General features: G+C 46.1%; 1 protein-coding gene across 4 annotated transcripts in view; it reads right to left on the bottom strand.

The window, feature by feature from the left end:
• Positions 1 to 1,958: 1,958 nt before the first annotated feature.
• The window catches only part of pcdh1b (protocadherin 1b), a 138,306-nt gene continuing 119,892 nt past the window's right edge, over positions 1,959 to 20,372 (bottom strand). For 2 of the 4 annotated variants that reach the window (XM_046406734.1, XM_046406735.1), the window contains exon 5: positions 1,959 to 3,786. In XM_046406734.1, the coding sequence (XP_046262690.1) occupies positions 3,362 to 3,786 (425 nt within the window). In that variant the 3' untranslated portion in view covers positions 1,959 to 3,361. The remainder of the gene's footprint in view (positions 3,787 to 20,372) is intronic. The other 2 variants (XM_046406736.1, XM_046406738.1) reach the window with 2 other exon arrangements.

Raw genomic sequence — 20,372 nt, 5'->3', positions numbered from 1 at the left:
TGGGAGGGCTGAACGTCGGCTGAATGATGGTTGATTTATCTGCAGGGGAATACTGTGACTGTGCGTGTGTTTGGCTTCTGAACAGGCAGATACGTCGACAACAAATCAAACCTCTGTCAGAGAGTCACGGGCTTCCACGCATCAGAAACAAACGTACGCACAATAAAAAACAATTAAGCGGCAGAGTGGAAGGCAGGAGCATGAAGCAGTCCGATACGCCGAGCAAATTAAACCTGGCAGTGCGACCCCTCAGGGACCCGCAAGATGGCCGCCTTTTGGTGCTAAAAAAAATCCCAGGAACTCCGGGATAAGATAATGCATCTAAAACATTTATGTGCACTTATTACATGAATTTAATAGGGCATCCGCTGAAACCTTCTGCTCCTGTCTGTCAGACATTATTTATATTTTTGGGTGTCGTCATGTTTTATTCTCTTCACACTCTCGCTCTGAGTGATTGTGTGTGCATTTTATGTGTGTGTGCTGTTGTTAATATTTACACTCCTTTGTAAAGGGGATGGTGGATTAGCAGTGTGTGTTTGACATGTGGACTCTCTGCCTGGTACAAACAGGAGGTCCAGATGCTACGCTTGAAAAACATGGATGACGTGTGTGTCACAGCGCCACAGGCTGACGTCTTGCTTTGTTTCGAGGTCAGACACTAAATGACTTGTTAGGGAGAATCTTCGCGGCGTGCGCTCGCACTGTGCCGTTCCTTTCATCCACTCTCAGGCGGTGAGCCTCACTACAGGTGAAATCTCACATCACCCTCAGCAGCCATTAACACCAACCAACGAATGGACTTCCCAACCGGCTCGCATTTACTGCCACAAATTATCACCAGTAATGTGCAGGGCCTCGGGTTGTAATTAGAGTTTGTCTGCTGCGCTGTGTGGAGTGGGTGTTAGCGGACTCAGGCCTGCCCAGGTGTCATTAATCCTGCATTCCTGTGCGACTGCGGCACAGCAGGAAGCGGAGCCCACCTCCCCCGCTGCACTGAGCTAACAGGTTTAATAAATACTCGTGCTAAACGTCAAATAGCTCGGACTCACGCTGAGGAGGTAAAGAGGTGGGAACTGACGGGAGACGACGCTGACCAGAGAGCTCTTCCTCCGAGCTGGAAGGCACAGCAGGGGGATATTCGGCGCGGTCGGCGGGATGCACAGCTGTGATGTGTCGGGCTGCTCTGAGACGTCAGCAGAGATTCTGCAGCCTCGGGATTGGACGACGGTTTCACCAGCAGATGTCTCAAACGACATGTCGTTTGTGCATTCGGCTTTAAAATGAGTTGTTGTGTGAGGACTCTGGCATTATTCCCAGCTGTGTTTTGATTTTACATGAGTTGTTGTATGAGCCTTGTGCGCTGTAGCACCACATGACACTTTGGCTGACATCAAAACTGAGATATGTTGGTTTTGTACGTTTCACACACCATCGTCAGATCGTGTTCGGATTGCATGTATATGAGCGACACGGTGCTGATGTGACGCTGTGGCTCACGGCCGAACGAGAAGTGACCTCATCCGACCAACAAAACAGCTGTTTTTAGCAGCAGCTGGGACATTTTGAATCCATCTTTTGGTGCCTCATCTCTGTTTGTGATGACAGAACCAGAGATTTTGAGACAAACCATAATCTCCTCCCAACCCTAACCAAGTGTTTTTGTGCCTACGCCTAATCAACGTTGTCACAAGTTAAAATTGAAAATTTAACTGTAAGTTTCAACATAATGTCAGGTTTGCAGACACGCACAGGGCCAACATTTACGCATTCATGTTCCCCAGAGGATGAAGCCTAATGAACTTTCTTCTCACTTTCCGAACTTCACTTATGATCCTCAGCAAGCTGCAGAATCTCCTAAATGAAAGCATGGATTTTGAAGAAATGATTTATGAATACTCATACGGTCTGTACGATCTTTCCTTTGTGCTGTCATCAAAATGTGTCTGACAGCTCGCCTTGTCGTTGACTGATCACATTCCTGCTCCCCGGACGATGAGCCCCCTTTGACTTCACATTCAGGACAGACTTTACATTTTCATCTGAAGAAAACGTTTGCATTGTTGCACGTAATAAACTTGGGCTGTCAATTATTTTCTTATTCTTTTCTTCTTAGTCTTTGAAATGTCCAAAAATTGGAGAAAAATATCACAGTTTTCCTGAACTTCCCACACATCTGTATGAGAAAATAATTTCCCTGGTGGAAGTGATTCTAATGTTGGAAAAGGAGCATGTCATTCATATTAATTTGTTATTACATGGTATACTACTGACAAGAGCATCAATAACATGACAGGTTCTTGATGTTCAGCTTTGGCTGATCCACTGAAGCACTTACAACTCGTTTGGTTCTGAATAAACTGGTCTCGGTGCACCTCAAACGATTTTGTCCCCTTATGAACCCAAAATTCAGTTGTGATGTTGAGTTATAGAGGACAGACAAAAAAGTCTTGTGTTTGTAACTCGGCACCGTCGGTGATGCTCAAGAGTTCAGGTTCCTGCGGCGTGACTGCGAACGGCCGTGGCGTCGTGTTTCTGTACATGCGAAGTTTTTCAGTCCATCAGTCTGACGTTGCATGAGGATCTCCAGACAGCACGACAGCCACGGGTCCACACTGACAGCCACAGCAGTTTCCTCTGCCACTGTTTGTCGTATTTACAGCTCTGTACACTGAAAAAAGACCTGAAGAAGTTCTCAACAACAGCTGCGTTTCTGCGAACGTCTTGCATCAGCATCAAGCTGTTCCTGACGAAAACGAGCCCGGTTCACTCGATGCGACTCGCCTGAAAAATGTATTTCCCGGAGGCTTTGAAGTCGACAGAAAAACATCAAAAACTAAAAGAAAACGAAACAAATCCAAATCAAAAGAATCGAGGATAGATAGCATTACACAGTATACTTAAGTAGGATTTACAAGATGTACGTTTCCTTCTCCCCCCGAAGGTGTTTTTTCTTTTTCTGTTCCAACACAACAACGTAGCTTAAAGCAACACACAAAAATCCAACTCAAGTAGCTAAATAGTTTCCCATTAAATTATCACAACAGTGTGGTGTAGTTTACATTCCATCCGCAGCAGCAGAAGCCGCATGTTTTCTTCAATTGATTTTAATTCTATCTTACATTTGATTGGTTTCTAGAGGGGGGTAGTGGTGGCGGTGGCAGTGGGCGAGGTGGGCGGGGGTCTAAAGCCTTGTAGCTGTTATAAAAAGGAACAAGGGGAGTAGGAACTGCGGCACAGCGAGTAATAGGCACAGGGGGCAGCAGTGAGGGGGCGGGACACGAGGTGGCGAGCAACGACGGGGCACGACGAGGAGTGTAGGGAAGGCGGTTGGGGGGATTTAAGGAGGAGGGCTGCGGCCTCACAGGTAGATCTCCCTCTTGGAGGTCTGGCCGGTCGGGGTGGTGGCTGAGTGGTACTCCACCGCCTGGCTCAGTGGGATCTCCTCCAGCCCACAGTCTTTACCAGACGTGTCTCCACCCACAGGGTAGGCACTGCTGTAGGGCGTCATGAACCGCATGTTAGCCACTTTGGAACTGCTGCCACCACCGCTTCCTGTCCCGCGCTCCTCCGTCGTCAGGGGCTTGGGGCTGCCGTTGGCCATCAACTGCTCCTGCCCGTCCATCTCCTGGTAAGGCACAAAGGTGGAGAGCTTGGGGGCGTTTTTGGACACCCTGCGGTTGGGGGAAGGCTGGCCGGGCATCCAGCAGGAGTCGGAGTGTCCAAACTCGGTGCACTCGTGGGTGCAGTTACCGGTCATCGCCACGTCGGGAAGAGGCCTGAGGTCTGCAACGAGAACGAGAAAGAGAGGATGAGCGACCTGAAATCAGCGACGGAGGATGAAGGGATCAGAGATGGACATGAGGTGCAGAGTCCAGTCAGGGAGTTAAGTCAAGACCCGACACTGACATACAAATAAAGCTGAAGCGGCTAACGTGTTAGCAGTGAGCTGCCTGCCCTCAGGAATATGTCACATGTGAAAATCACAAGAGTCTGGCTATTGTCCTGAAGCTGAACCTTGAGCTGAAACGTGAGGAGAAACTAATGACGTGTACTGGACATTTTTCACAAGAGATTTTTCTCTTCACTCATGAATGAAAAACGAGCAACACGATCCTACGGTGGGCGTGTTTGTCTTCCTTCTGGCTCTCTTTCTGCTCTGTTTTTGATCTCTTTAGCTGCTAAATGTGACACACAGCTGCTAAACTCCCTTCAGCAGCGACTGCTTCTGTCGCTGATTCCACGGTTTATTATTTTTGAATTGGCAAAGTGATACTGAACTTGGACCAGGTCTGGACTGCAGCCTGGACAGACAGGTGCTGGGACCCTTTGGTGGATTGGAAGCAGTTTGTTTCAGATGGGTGGAGAAAGGAAAGACGGATTATGGTAGTTGGACAGTTATGATAGAAATTCCCTTCTCAGGCTGATGTTTCAGGTCTGTGTGTGACTTAAGTGTCTACGAGTCTTTTGTCTGTTTTTTCCTTTCGACCCTTTTTTATTGTTTATTTTCATGGCTTTTCTTGTGTATGCATGGCTGCTTGTGCTCAGCGCAGTTTCCTTTGACACAATCAGAGTTAAGACTGACTGTAAACAGAGATGTATCTGACAAGGACAGATTAATGTCTCCAGTCTCAGATGGAGATGTTGCCTTCGTGCCCTGAAACCAGCAAACCTGAGAGCGCAGTGTCACAGTTCAGCTGAGTGGAGGCTGGCAGGGCCGTCAGGAGACGTCATTATCCCTTTATCCACACACACAGCCCTCCATTTGAAGGAATTAATTAAAGCTCAGTGTGTATTTTTAAAGTCACTAATAGTTCACAAAGTGCCAGGAACGTCGCTTAATTTGTTGCTGAAAGACGGGAAACCGCATATCAAACGGCGGGTGCTGAGCGTGAAACAGGATCAGCTGGTTTAGGGGAGGAAAAAAAACAACGTTAAAACGTTAATTACGCTGCACAAACAGCCAATTAAGGCAAAAATAACAAGGCTGTAGCTGCTTTTTCTTCTTCACCTACAAGAAATGACATGACAGGAGATTGTAAGATACATGAGATGGTTAATAAATTAATTCATCTATTGTGGTTTCTCCCCTCTCGGTTTTTATATAGTTTCTCGTTTTTTCTTGAACTTTAATCCTGAGGCAGACAGAAACAGACAGACGGACGGACGCGAGGCTGAGCTCGCATTTAAAAAATCACAGCTTAGAATGGAAAAAGGTCAGAGATGGAAGCAGAAATATCAATGCGTATGCAGAAAGTAACCTTTCTTCTGTGCGTGACATTAGATCATTCTTTGATACTGGAGGGGGTGCCGGTTCTCCGGGGGAATGGCGCTTATTTCCCAAAATGCCCTCTGCTTCATGCATAATTTAAATTCATTGCCTCCTTTTTGCAAAAGGAGCTACAGTCGGCTTTTCTGTCCGTTTGCGGCTTGATGTGCACATTCTAATCCTGGGGAGTGCTGAGCAGCCACCCACCCCACCGCCACGTTCTCACGCCCGCCGCTGCCGTGGATTTTAGGTTTTTAAGCACTTCCCATGCAAAAGCAAGGTGCTTGCAAAAATGTTCAGTCATGTGCGAGCGGCCGGCGAGTTCAGAGCAGCTGTTTAATAAGCGCTTTGCCCGTGAACGTGGTGTCAGCAGGAGGCTTACAGAGCGCCGGCGCCCTCAGAGCTGCACGGCTCAACAAACTCTGAACTCAACAACAGAACAACAGCAGAAAGAAAAGGACTCGGCGGTCAAGTTCAGCCGGACTGCAGCCTGTGGGCAGACTTTGTTAAACAACATCTCGGACCTCTGAACCCCGACTTCATGTCTATAAATGTTACTGGAGCCTTTTTTTTTTTTTAAATCAGATTTCAACAAAACTGGCCACCAGCACTGAGCTTCAGCTGAAGGTCGTCTTGCTGCGGTTGGCCGTCAGCTCTGTGACCGAGCAGATACTGACAGCAGTTTCTCTGTTCTCCAAAGGCTCCTCTTGGTGTCAAACTGTTAGCTTCAGCATCACTGCTGTTTCCGTTCAGTGTGGAACAAACTGGGAACATTTGGCAACTATTTGGGCAGTGCTGGGAATCCTTGTTACTGACTCATTTTTACTAAGTCTTAACTGCTGATGATTGATGACTGCTGTCTTCCTCTCACTCAAAGTCACCATCACTGACTGTGAGTTTAATGCAGTACTCAGACGACACTTGAACTGTTGACCCAGTCGTTATGGTCCCAGTCACCAGGTTACAGGATGGCCAGCGCAGCGCGACACGAGTTCAAGTTGAGTCTGTTGCAGAAATATTTTTGGAAACCTTGCAGCCCACAGCACTACAGCTCGAGTGCAGCACCAACACCCAGAATGAACGAGAATACCGAACTCCTGATCTGGTCTGAATGAGGCCTCAGTCTGAGTGAACTACACAGACAGGATGTCAGCGTGTCTGGTCAGCCTGTCGATGTTCACAGTCTGCAGATGACCCGAGACAATCAGGCTTGGTTTGTGCTTAGTTAAAATAAAATGTTGGACTAAAGCAGGATATCAGCTGACGTGAAGACATTTAGGCGTTAAAGTTGTGCAGTAAAAAGCAAATGAAAGGTTGCTGGTTCAATCCCCAACAGCTGGTTTTGTGTTTGTTGGGAGCAGCTGGTATTCCAGCATCATAAACCTGCACACACACACACACACACACACACACACACACACACACACACACACAGTGGGATGAATGAGGGGTTCAGACTGAGCATGTTCATCAGATGTTTGGAGTTCAGCCTGAAAACAACGACCTTCCGCGACCACCTCAATCACATGAAAACTGGCTCAATCAGAAAGGAATTTACTTTAAAGGGCTGAAAAAAATCACCCCAAACATGAAAATGTGTCGTCTTACTTTGTGCCTCCTGAATATCTTTGTGCTCGGCCTCCTGAGTTCAGCTGCAGATGCTCCTCCTGAAGACTCTCCCCCCTGTTTGTTTGCCACTTAGACGAGCTCTCTGGCACTTGTCAGAGTGGAGCGTCTTCCTCAGGGGAGCCATCTTTGAACAGGTGATGTTTACGAGTACAAACAGGAAGCTAACCTTCTGTTCGGTCGCTCGTCTGGTGACATGATGTGATCAAACCGTTGCTCTGGTTCCAACCCGCCTGCTTTACGCCTCATCTCAAATCAAAGCCGTTCGTGTGTCACACTAAGACTGCACGATGGAACCATATATTATATATATGTATAACCATATTTTTAATGTGCAACGCCTGCAAGTAGTGCAGCAACACTGAATACAAGACCTGCTAAAGAGATGCTGCACAGTAAAAGCATGGCAGGAAAGATGTCTTTTAATGTGAAAAGCGTGTGCACACTAGAGCAGGAAGTGTGGTATCACTGACAGCAGCTTAACGCGGACCAAAGAAAAGGTGCTGGAGTTTTTGTTGAAACAAAACACGCTGTAATATCAAATGTAAGTGCAGATATAATAAAATGTTTGAGGACTAAACGCAGTTGGAGCCATTAGAAGGAAGAGTTAAAACTCTTTAAAGCTCGTAGGTTGTATGATTGCAGGAAGAGGAGCGAACATGGAGAAAATGTTAAGCAAAGTAAATGAAACCAGGACCAATCAGAAGCTGATATAATCCTGATTCAAATAAAGGTCTGGTTCTCCCTCCAGCTGAGGTGAACGTACACAGTGTTTATGTACAAGCATGTCATTAGTTTTTCTGTAATTTACATCAATGTCTGCACACAAACCGGCTGTGCTAGTAGCTACTGTATGGCTCAATATACAACAATAATTAACAAAAAATACCAGAGAACAGGGGTCAATCGGACTGTGACCCCGTGTTCAGGCCCTCAGCACGCCGACGTGTAGCGATGATCACAGGACTTGATGCTGGGCTGATGGGGGTCGTGTTTGTCCTAATTAATCACAAGAATTAATTGGCTGCAGTTTGAGACGGAGCTAATTGGCGAGCATGACGGGAGGAAGAGTCTGGGCGGTGGGGTTGGGTTGTGGCTAAGACGTGAAGATCAGTAACAGCTTGGGCTAATAAGGCCTTCCTCTGCTGCATATGCCGCCGTGGCCGCCACTCGCTCGCCTCCAGCCCGGATCATCAGAGGAGGTGAAGAGCTGCTGATGAAGCACTGTTTGCTGCTGCTGACTCTCGTTAGTGACTGAGGCACAAAAACATCATCACAGCACTTCAAAGTGTTCTCCTTCGGCGTCTCGCCGTGTTTCCGTGCTGGTGTAAACGGTCTGGTTTCTTTACTTCGGCTACCACTGCTGAGTCACAAGCTGGTCGTGGCACAAAAACGGCATCGCACACATCTAACCACATCTTGTTCCTCTTTTCCCTTTACTGTTTGGCCCCTTGTTGGATCCCGATGTCCGTCTGTCTGTCTGTCTACGTGAAACTTGCATGACGAAGCCAGACTCCTGACAGCACGACAAACAAACAGCAAAGACGAACATAACGGCAGGACCAAAAACTACATCTTATCATAGCAGAGGGTTACAAGCTGAGCCAAGTACTGACACACCTTTTAACTGACGGCAGTGGTGACATTTATGTACAAAGACTCGAATACAGCAGTACAGCATTTTAGCATTGAGGCTAACGCAGCTCATAGTTGATCCTCAGCAGTTGCTGAAATACTGATAGTTTATTATTTTTAGAATTATTTTGTCTATCTAGAAGCCACTTTCTGTTTGCTTTAATTCAGTGATTAGGAAACAATAACTGCAGTCATATGTTGATGCAGCTCAAACACAAAACTGACTCGAAGGCCTTAAACGGCGAATGTTCTCTTAACACCCGAGACTCATGCGATGGAAGCGTCGGTGATTTCAGGTTTCTCATCAGTACTTAAGGGAAGTTCTGAAAAGTTGTGCGGTGACCCCTGGAGGAGGAAACGCTATCTGTCCTGCACTCTCTGCAGCACCCTCGGCGAGGCTCGGCGGCAGCCGTCAGAGCGCCGTAACGCTGATTTCAAGGTTGCCTCTGTTAGTCAAGGCTATTTAAAATGGAGTAACCCTCCTGAGTTTTTCCCCCTGTAGTCCTTATCTGCACTCTTGAGTTCCAGTTAACCCCGGGGACCCTCGCCCGCCCTGACGGCCTCTCTCTCTGCATAATACACTCCGCTACCTTGGTCACCATTTTCCGGTCAAACTAATTAGATTTCAGAGTCCCTGCTTGGGAAGATGTCAGTGGTATGAAATGAAAATAATTTCCAGATGAGTATCTGACATTTTACGCTGTCGACTAGAGTAAAGAGCCCAGGCGGATTGGCTCCCTTTCTTCCCCTCCTCCTCCTCCTCTTCTTCCTCTGCTATTCCGCTCCATCACTTTAGTCGCAGAGATATGCTAAATCCTCGTGCTTCCACTCTCGCTGCTCAGTCCTGGCTGATAAATGGAAGCGAATGTACACAAAAGAGAGCTTCTCTTTTTTTCTGCTTCTGCTTGAAGTGTTAATGTGTTTAATTACTTTGAAGCTGGGTTTTGTGTGTGTGCTGAAGCTGAAGCTGCAGCAGGAAAACCTTCAATTATAATGCCTTCCAATGACAATGGCTCCAATTTATCTTATAGAAACAATAGAGGAGTGAGAGGAGGTGCAACTGCTGAGAAGACTCAAAGACGTCCAGCAGAAAGCAAACGACGTGCTGCCGCCTCCCCCGCTGCAATCAGGAGGGACGCCGACAACACACACACACACACACACACACACACAAGGACACGTTAGTTAGACACCCGTCACTGACTCAGTTCCCTGGAAGCCAAAACCACAATCAGTCCTGACAACGTTTAAGTTCGTGTTTCAGCGTCATCTTTGTCGGCTACGTCAGACAATGAAGCTGAGGCGTCAGCTCAGGAGTCCAGTATCAGGAATTAATGGACACCCTGCAGCCAATCAGAATCCAGTATTCAGCCAGACCCTGTTACACAGTAAGAAGGACTTGATTTTGGACAGTCCTGGTCTTCCTGGTTTCAGATTGTGCCGTCATCTCTTTCATCAGGACATCTGCTCCTGTTGTCTTCTGGGTAATCGCACACACAGGCAACACTGAGGTGTCCGATGGCATCTTTGTGTCTCGTTTCAGGCGTGTTGCCTCTCGATGCTGCATTAGAACAGCTGTTTCAGCGACTCCTCCTGTCTGGGTGATGTGCTGCACACTTCAAGTCTCACTTCATGCTCTTCCCGGCTGTCGCTCGTGAACAAAACCTGAACGCTGAGGTGCGACCCGCCTTCCCAGCACAGCATCCTGACTTCCGACTCTGATTTACAGTTTGCTCTGAAATAACAACAGTGTCGCTGTTTTCACCGAGCACTGATGAAAACACACGGCTGTAAACCTCAATCTGTATTCATGCTCACACACCAGCTCAATACAAATCCTCACCTCAGTAATGCGCACACACACACACACACACCATCACAGGTTTGGTGTGATGCTGGTTCGTCAGTGTGTGTGATGCACTCTGTGTTCCTATGGCGGTTTTTCCACCAAACCTGACTTTGAAATGTGATGGGGCCTGTAGCAGTTAATCTAATAAAAGTGTAACGACACAGAATCTGCTTTCCTTTCTTTCGTTGTGTCAGGTCTGTGGGGGCAGAGAGGACACTCATCATCCCCCACGTCTTTGTTTGTTCTACAGTCTCAGAGGAGCAGTCCAGTTTCCAGCCTACATGAGACCGACTGCCTTCAGTCCTCCTCCTGGTGCTTTTGTGGTTTTGGCCTCATCACAGAAACAAAACGATTCCTGATGAGTTTTATTTTGAAGTAGTTGTGGTGGACGCGTGTTTGCTGTTTCCAGTCTTTATGCTAAGCTAAGCTAACCGTGACCTGACTCCTGCTGTGGACCTCGCATCATCGCCTCGGTCTGTCTCTGGTTTCTGTCCCTCTTTTCTTTGTCGCGTCTCCCGCTGCCTCGTTCTGACCCCCCAGTCTGGCTCTGTGTGCAAACCTTGCCGGCTCTAATTAAACTTTGGGCAGATTAGAACTTTGCCTTGTCAGTCTTTATTCATGCTTAAACAAGTTATTACTTTTTGAGAAATTAAATTAGCCGGCAATTAATTAATCGACACAGAGCCAGGAAAGAGGGCGAAGGGGGGGAGGGAGGTGAGGGGGAGGATGAAAGTGGAGGGAGAGAAAACGGGAAAAGGCGGGTTTGGCAGCAAATGAAGGAAAAGGAGACACAGATTTATCTCAAAGACGAAAGGAAAGACAGAAAACAGAATTATAGATCTTTAAACGTCATCCGTTCGTTTACTAATTAGCCCGAAAAAGCGATGAAGATGAAAATCATTTGTGTTTCTTTTCGTTCAAACATTAACATTTGATGATTTCAGAACTCAGAACTCGTCCCTCCCCCTCCTTCTTCTTAATTCATCCTTCGACTTTTTCTGAAAGCAGAACAAAAACCAAACAGGCTGCGAAGGAGAAATGAGAGAGTCTACTTTGTTTCAGATTTTTTGCTCTGATGGGTTTTCTCTCTTTTATTCTCGTTAATTTAACGGCGACGGCGTCCTCCTGCCAGTGACATCGATGTACTGACTGACGTTTTTAAAATCGGTCCCCCACCCCATCCTCCCCTCCGTTTCCTTTAGAAATCCACTTCCTGCTTTAAAACCTCCCGATGCTCAACCAACCAAAGGACACAGCAGTCGAGGCGAGGAGACGAGAGTGACGCGACACGCCGACGGCGTTGGTGGTGACCTGTGAGGTTTAATCTGACCTCAGAGGAGGGAGGGAGCGTTCACTTTTCCACGGCTTCACATATTTGGTTTACTTTTTGGAAACTTTAAGATCTTCATAGCTTTTAAAACCGAGTGTGTCATCATTGCTGTAACTGCTGCAGGCGTCATTTCATCAGCATGGCGCTGCCATCGCCGCCGCCGTCCTGACCGCCGCATCTGTTTCCTGCGCTGCACCCATCCAACAGGTCAGCCGGTGATTAATCTGTGATCGATTAACTCGCGCGCAGCTCCTCACGTGGACAGCTTTGTGGAAACGTTTTGACTGAACCTCCCAGATCAGACGCTGCAGCGTCAGAGAACCAACCAAAGTTTTCATTTGTAGCGTTTTGTATTTGAGAGCAGCGGCTGAGACGGAACCAAAGCGAGTGCAATGGAAACCGCCTGAAGCTATATCAAGTACAATAACACAGCAGCTTCTCCTGGCCATAAATATTTGACCATTGCACCGTGATGTGTGTGTGTGTGTGTGAGAGAGAGAGCACTCATTAAGGACGCTGAGGAATGTGGTTTGCTTTGAATGCACAAACTGACCTCAATACTCAAACTCTGGCTGGGCTCGAAGCTGGCAGCCGCAGCACATCTGCATCTTTTTAAATTCATTTTTTCACAAACTAAGTCTCGCTTTGGTGAGTGAATGCTGAAGGCGGCCGTAGTGTGAAGCAGCCGCTGCAGGGTGCCGAGCTCCAATTGGTTAAGAGGTTTTATTTGTCTCGTTTATCGTGAGATGAACGAGCAGCTCGCCGGCCGATGATTGTGTCACACTCTCACTTCCAGGCACGTTTGTGTTCACGTACGAAGACTCTTGTTGGCAGATTCAGCTGCACGCTACATCTACTCTGCTGCGGCTCGGCTCGCACTGCAAACGGTCTGAGGTCGGAAGAGTTTTTGAATGGCCCCCTTCTGCACAGTCAAACACTTGAGCAACACTTTGAAACTTACAGTGGGAATAATTAGTTTCTGTTAACAGCTTTAGGACTGACCTGAACATCACGACTGGTGATCTTATGCACAGGACATCTAGCTGTACAAAACGCAAAAATCACACAATGACGAGACAATAAATCTCATTTTAATATCTCGCTTTCAAAACATAAAACTGTAGCTTTAAAACAATACCACTTCATCATATCAATACATTACAATATCACTGTCAGAGCTTCATGAAGCTGCAAAACATCTGATAGCAAAAACGAGACTAATCAGGCTTGTTTAAAAGGAAACGGATTTTGAGCTTTAATGTCCCCGCGGAGACGGAGAGACGTGACTCCGGCTGTCACACCGGACTTCCAGACCTGTCACTGCTGTTTTCCATGCATCAAATAATCACTAACGTTGTAGGTTTAAAGTGTTGCTGTTTACGCCTGCCTCTTGAAGTTAACTCACACTCGCACATCAGACAGGAAGCGGAGACAGTAAACCAAACTCAGTGACCCCCCCACCCACCCCCGCAACAGAAGCATCCGACTGTAAATAACTTCAACCGACCGGAAGATAAGAAAAATCTGAGGAACCTGCAGATCACATCTGAAAGGGGACAGAATTAGCGTCGAGGTGAAATGAATCTGAACAGCGAAAGAAACGCCAACCAGTCAATTATTAATAGTGCAGCAGAAAAAAAAGAGCACACGCACACACACACACACACTCATACTCTCAGCCCTGTGGAATCGGCCTACTATGAAGGAAAAATTCAATTATCCTACAAAAGTGAATAAATTTGCAGCATGGCAGCCCGTGGCTGTAGCTGCTGCTGCCATCTCCCAGGATGCATGTGGGAATCATATGGAGGAGGTGTGGGGGGGGGGGCATATTAATGAGACGTAGAAATGTGTGTGTGTGTGTGTGTGTGTGTGTGTGACTGATGGCTCTGTGAGCTGCTTATGTTTCTGTTTAATAGAAAAGAAACACACCTTAAACTAAATTAAAACCAGTTCATTCAAATTTACATTCAAACAAATCAAATGCTTCTTCACAAGTAAATACATGAAGCAAATACTGCAAACTGTGTGTTCCAGGGGATGAAAGGGGATGCACAACATAAAATACATATTGTTGGATAGGTACTGAAAGCAGTAAACTGATGTACTACATGTGTTAAACCAGCCAGGGCATGTGTGGTATAACTACTGTAAGAGGTACAAATAAGAACATGTAGTGTAAGTTCAGGTAGTACCAACATATTCTACATACAGTTCATGCACTTAGTGTGATAATACCATCTACATGTCAGATACATGTACTACATGTACTACACAAACAAGGTGATGAAACTCATGCAGTTTCACCACATCAGTTTCATGTAAATGTACTGCATAGATAAACATCAGTGATGTATCCGAGTATTACATGTGCTTGAAGATCTATATGTGCTAGAAGCGCTGTATACAGTAGTAGTACAATATGCACTACATGTAGTACTGTAAACATGCCCCGACTACAAACATTATCAGCCAATCAGTGTCTCCCTGTTAGCATGTTAGCATGTTAGCGTGAGGTTTAATTATGACATCATCTTAACGTGACAGCATGTAAACCATAAACAAACACGAAAACGCGAAGCAGGACGACGAACCTGCAGGTTTTAAGCTTACTGAAAGAAATAAATCAACACCCAGCAGGCGGCGCGGCTAACAGCTAACAGGAAATGCCAGTTCAGTCCGACTGGCAGGCTACAAGCACATGTCCTAACCTGGCTGCCATACAGAGACTGAACCTGTGTCATCGGGGCCTTTCAAACAAACTTAGTCCAAAAAGATTTTTCATCCAGTTAACATGTTGGACTGCAGTGTGACGAGTCGACTCTTCTCGGTTTCTGTCTGTCAGCAGCAGCTCTTCATGTTCCTGTGTGTTCACCGTGACGACTGTCAGCCACTTCCTGTCTGATCCGACAGTAAAGGTCTACCTGCGGCTGACTGATGCCTTCTCATATTCCTCCCCGCACGGCGCGGCGACGCTGCACACAGATTGATGCCGACACGTGTGAGCGGCCGCAGAAAACGACATGTGACAGGCGTGTTGAGGAGCTGCAGCACAATGACAAGCTGCGCAGGCAACGTTTTGTTGTGCTCAGGATGAAATCATGTTAGCCAAACCTCAGGGGAAATTTAGACGTGTTTATTACAAGAAATGCCAGCATTGTTTTGATGTTAAACGTGCAAAAAGTTGAGCAGCGAGTTCTGATACTTTTGTGAAATTTAATGGAAGAAACTGAGGACAAAAACTACATTTAGGCATGCAAAAAATGAAGGAGGAGAATAATTTTTTAATCTCTTTTCTGTCCTTCAAGCATCTTAAAATTAGATGAGCTCTTCTTTTATAGCGATATCTGTGTCCATATTCTACACTTTGACAAATATTAGACAAAGCATGAAAAGAAAAAGTGGAACACACGAAGAGGAGGTTCACACACACACTCGAGCAAAACGAGGAACATAATAAATTATAACTACCCTCCTTTTTTATGTTTTCCCATAAATTCAGGCGACGCCAGAGATTTACATCAGAACACATCCTTATTTCAGCCGTGATATTTTCCTGTTCCCCGCGCTGAGAGAGAAACAAGCTCTAAGGACTCTCAAATCGTCTTGCAAAGGCAGCCGAACTGTGCGCAGAGATAATTTGACTGAGAAGTAAAAAGAACATCAGGAAAGCTGCAGATAAACTTCCCCCGTCAGACTTTGTGTCATTTTCTACACTGAGATGAAGTTTGCAGCAAGGATTTTTTTCTTTCTTTTTTAATGCAGGAAATAAAGTGTGACAGACATTTTCTTTTCCTCCCCTGCTGGAACTTTAAAAGCCATCAAACAGAAGTGCAGTCCGTCACTGTGCATCGAGGCTGGAGCTGCTGCTCTCTGGAGGAAAACTGCTTCAGCAACTCAACTTCATGTGGAAAAACTGGTTCAGTGCAGCTGCAGCTGCTGGGAGAAGCAGCCACACTGCAGCTGCATAATACAGAAGGAGGGAAAGTTTATCCAACACCATTTAGAACAGATGGCACAACAGCCTCTGTAGCCAAATACAGAAGCAAGACTTAAAGCACAACATAAAAGTAAGAAATAAATGCACAGAACTGGAAAAAGTCATGTGTGGATCTTAAACCGCATCACAGCCACAAAAACTAAACTCCAAACGTTCCTGTTTTCCGTTCAGGGTCAGACTGGTGCAGCCTTGACAACTGAAGTCAACAATAAAAGCCATCATGTTTCCCCTGAATTAAAACCGCCTGACAGTCAGCTCCACTCTGACTTCTCTCTTTGACGCAGTTACTCATTAAATAGCAGAAGATGAGAGAGAAAAATACTAAAAAGCATTTTCAATTTAACCTCCAAACAACTGCAGAACTGTAGAGGAACTGCAGAGCAAAATGACAACCAGGATCCTGCATCCTTCTTTATTTCTATCCTTGATTCTAACCTTCTTTTATCTGCTAATTTCTGTTTTCTACTTTGTTTCCACAAACCTTCCTTCACTTTTTCATCTGCAGTGTTTTATGTCTTGGTCTTCCATGTTTCTTGCTCACTTCTTTTCTCCATCCTTCTCAAACTTTCTCCCAGCCTGTCTCTTCCTCTCTGGGCCCTGGTGTCCCGTCACTCTTTGTTCTTCCTCTCTGCAGCATCTACAGCCGGCGGGGAGGAAGAGGGACCAGACCTGCTGAGATCAAAGTTTACTCATCCTTTATGAGCGAGTGTGCAGACTGCTGGAGGAAAGGCACATATTCCAGGTAAAGTCTGGGGGAAAAAAGCACTCGGTCCGTCACAAACAGCACGAAGGCCGAATCGAATCAAATCTTCATGGGATGGAAAACAAAAATCAAACGGTCACGGACGTGTGAGGAAATTCAGTCGAGCAAAAGTCTGAACAGGATGAAGAACGCGTGGAATGTCGGCACATGTTAACGATTGATAAAATTATTGATAAAATAAAGGAAGAATTCAGCAACTGTCTGACTGTGCATGTGAAAAGAAGGTGGGAGAGAGAACTGAGATGACAAAGCCAGACTCCAACCATCGACTGGAGGCTGCTGGAAGGACATAATCTTTGTAATCTTTGATTGATTTTGTGCCTCCATAATTGAAATTTATAAAAAGCAGGTCAGGGCCAGGAAACTCGAGAGATACATTTGGACGATGGCTCTTTGCCACATTATAAATCTATTTTTAAAATACTTTGGGCTGACAGCAAAGCCCAGGACCCTCCAACCATGGAGGACTGGACCGCAGTATGAAGAATATGCAAAACACTGTCAAATAAATTCAGTGTCAACCCACTCATTCAGCTTAACAATATCAACAAATATAAACAAAAAGAAAAGAAATAAATTCAATTCAGCTGTCCCTGAGCTGCATCTTTCACCTGTCCAGCCATCACGTCTGTTCTCTGACAAACATCCATCGACCGTCTTCAGCAAAACGTCCGATATTTAAAGTTCAGTGTACACTAAGAGGAGTTGGGCTAAAGCTTGTTGATGTTCTCAGGGTTTTACTCCAACACGACTCCTACACCTGCAGGAGCTTCTAGTCTCACCGAGTTGAAGAACAAGACAGGAAATGATGAAACGTCGAGGGGCGGAGTGACAGAAAGGCCTGAAGAGATAAAGCAGTGAAAGATGAAGGAAATAAGGATGGAAGGAGCGATGAGAGGAAGGAAGGACCAAAAGGAACGAGAGACAAATAGAGACTCTAGAGAGGTGATTATGACTCCCTGCTTCAGGCTACAGCCCACACACACACTCTGAGTCTCACTGTGAGTGGGGTCAAAGGTCAGCCAGCGCCTGGAGCCAAACCTGAACTCCAGCTGTGTGTGAAGGATCTCACAGGACAAAGTGACTGACACCTGCTGTGTGAGAGCTCACCTGACAGGTCTGTATCTGCGCTTTATTCACTCGAGTCAAACAGAGCTGAGTTTAGGAGGCCGCTGAGGTGCCTGCCTCCTCTCCAACATAATGGAACCAGATGGCAGTTCGCTTGTGGTGATCAAAGAGCCGACAAAATGCATGTGAAAAACTCAGCAGCAGCGTCTCCTTCCAGAAATCAACACCCGGTTACTCCAGATCATCCACAGAGCTTGTCGTGAGCAGTTTCAGGGAGGGACTATTTTCTTTCTGTGTCACTGCGCTTGTACTCACACCACAAAGCTAACATGCGGCTGAAAATATCTGATCCAAATCACAAGGCTGCGCACAGTTTCTACAGGCGGGTGATTTAGCATCACCACAACTGAAGCCATGAAAGAGAGAGACAGCTAATGTTAGCTTAGCATTGCTGCTCCCTGTAATGGTGGACGAACACAGCAGCAGGATTCAGCAGGTGTTGGAAGGACTCACTGCTACGGTCTGCACAGACCAGCACACCCTGTGTACTGGGTACTGCATGCTGCCTACTGCGTACTGTGTACTGTGTACTGTGTACTGACAGCAGATCAGAATGACAAACTGTGACGAGTGATGGTTTCAGACATTAAAGTCAGGAAAAGTAAGAGGAGAGACAAAAACAGCAGGAGGAGGAAAAGGAGGTGCAGGACGAGGAGGAGGAGGAAGAGGAGGAGGAAAAGGAGGAGCAGGAGGAGGAGGAGGAGTCTGGATGGTGTTGTTGCTGCTGATGGGTCGACTTTATTTCTCTCTCTTTCTTCATCACTTTGGTCCATCTGTACGGACGGCATTTCTGTGAACCAGTTGGCAGGCGATGAGTTGCTGTGTGTGTGTGTGCGTGTGTGTGTGTGTGTGTGTGTGTGTGTAGGGAGGGTTGCCAGATCAATAGGCAGCAGGAGCACCAGTGAGTTATGGGATAGATCAGTGCTACAGTGCTGGTCGCCCTGATAACACACACACACACACACACACACACTTTTCTATTTATAGTCTGTTTACACTCTGCAGAGGGGTCAGAGGGCACACATGAAGCCACATCTTACCTTCATGTGTGTGTGTGTTGTAGTATAGACCATATGTCTGTGGCACACCTTAAAACACACACACACACACACACACACACCTCATGAAGCCTGATCTTATGGTTTCCTACAGACCTGTTAGTGTCAGACAGCTGATTGTTGTCCTGGTCATCACACAAGCTAAGAAGATCACATATTAATTTATTTTTAAAAATGAAGGACTCGGCTTTCCTGCCTTACTTCTTAATGGTGTTCAGTTCGAGCATCTTTGTGGGATGAACAGCAAATTAAAATGTAGATTAAATGATTAATATTAAACACATGGACGATCTTTCAGGCCTGACTGCAGTCTGCAGGTGTTCCTTTCAGGCTGAATACTGCATGAGGCGGGGCAGCCTGAGAGGCGAGACACAGGGCAGAAGAGTCCTCAGCGCAGGACTTTTCGCTTTGAGTGCACATGAGCTTATCATCAGCCGAGACGTCCACTCCACTGTCAGTGCTCAGTGTGGGAAAATGTGGGTTTGTGGACACTAACAGGACTCCTCATTACAACTTCAGCCCTGAACTTATCTGCCAGGACCGAATCAACACGTTGGTCCATTGTTGTTATTATTTAGAAGAAATAAAGAAATGTTTGGTGATGAGTGTCCTTTTAGTCTGTCCTACTTTCATTTACTTTACAACACCTCAGACCTTCGGACAGAAATTTCTTTTTGCCCTCAGTCGTCTCCCTGAGGGTAAAAGTTAAAATCCACTGTGTTCAGAGTGTCCACACGTCAAGACCAGCTGGAGTCCCCACACTTCCTGTCAGCTCCTTGTCAGGTTCCTGTCTGATGCAGATGAGAAAGTCCTGTCTCTTGTCACGTGTCAGAACGGAAGCTTCTGATAAAGTTAATTTAAGAGAATGACAAAGTGCACAGAGACATTCTGTATGTGGCAATAAATATGTTCAAATGTTTAAATTGACTTCCCAGGGGGACGTGTCTAATCTCTGGATTAAAACCACCAGGCTGAGACCGCAGTCGTGTTTATCAACATCTTTCTCTCCGCTTGATGAATTTTAAAGTTAATTCCTGACTTTAGTGTCACTTCTGAAGCAGGCGCTGCTGTGAAAATGAGCTTCTTCACACTTCAACTCATGCAATTTACATGCATTAATGTATTTAATGATTTAACGCTTTAATAAATGGACTGTGAAGCGTCTGAAAGATCTTCATCAGCATGGATGTGACTGAAAGACTCTCATCTGAGTAAACACAGACTCTGACACCCCAAACAGCTTGGGAAAGTGTTCAGCTGTGATGTAAAGTGTGTGTGATTTGTTAGAAAATAAAGTGGTATGGTCCTTTAATCGCTCTCTTCGGGAATCAGTGAAGAAAAGTAGACGTTCGGTGCGAGGCGTCGTCTTTACCAGCAGCCACAAACAAGACAAGTCAAAAAAAATAAATTAAAAACGAGGGAGAAGAGGAAATAAAACGCTGTCACGGAGCTTCACAGCCTTCTGTCACATCCACGACAGCAAAGAGGAGAAGAAGAAGATGAAAGAGAGGAGAGAATAAAAGGAGGCGGAGGCTGCAGGAATCTTCTGTCAATAAATACAAACCTGCCAGTCGCTCCGTCACAAAGACACTCAGAAAAAACGAAACTGACAAGAAGCAGGAGGAACACGAGGCGTTCGAGTGCAGCGGCGAGGACGGCAAATGTTTGACTGAGACACAGAACAGGAAACGGAACAGTGAGTGTGAGTACGCGG

This window comes from Scatophagus argus, chromosome 12, assembly GCF_020382885.2.
Source record: "Scatophagus argus isolate fScaArg1 chromosome 12, fScaArg1.pri, whole genome shotgun sequence".
Lineage (NCBI taxonomy): Eukaryota > Metazoa > Chordata > Actinopteri > Scatophagidae > Scatophagus > Scatophagus argus.
Note: the sequence above shows the minus strand (reverse complement) of the source record. Positions and strands in the feature narration are given on the sequence as shown.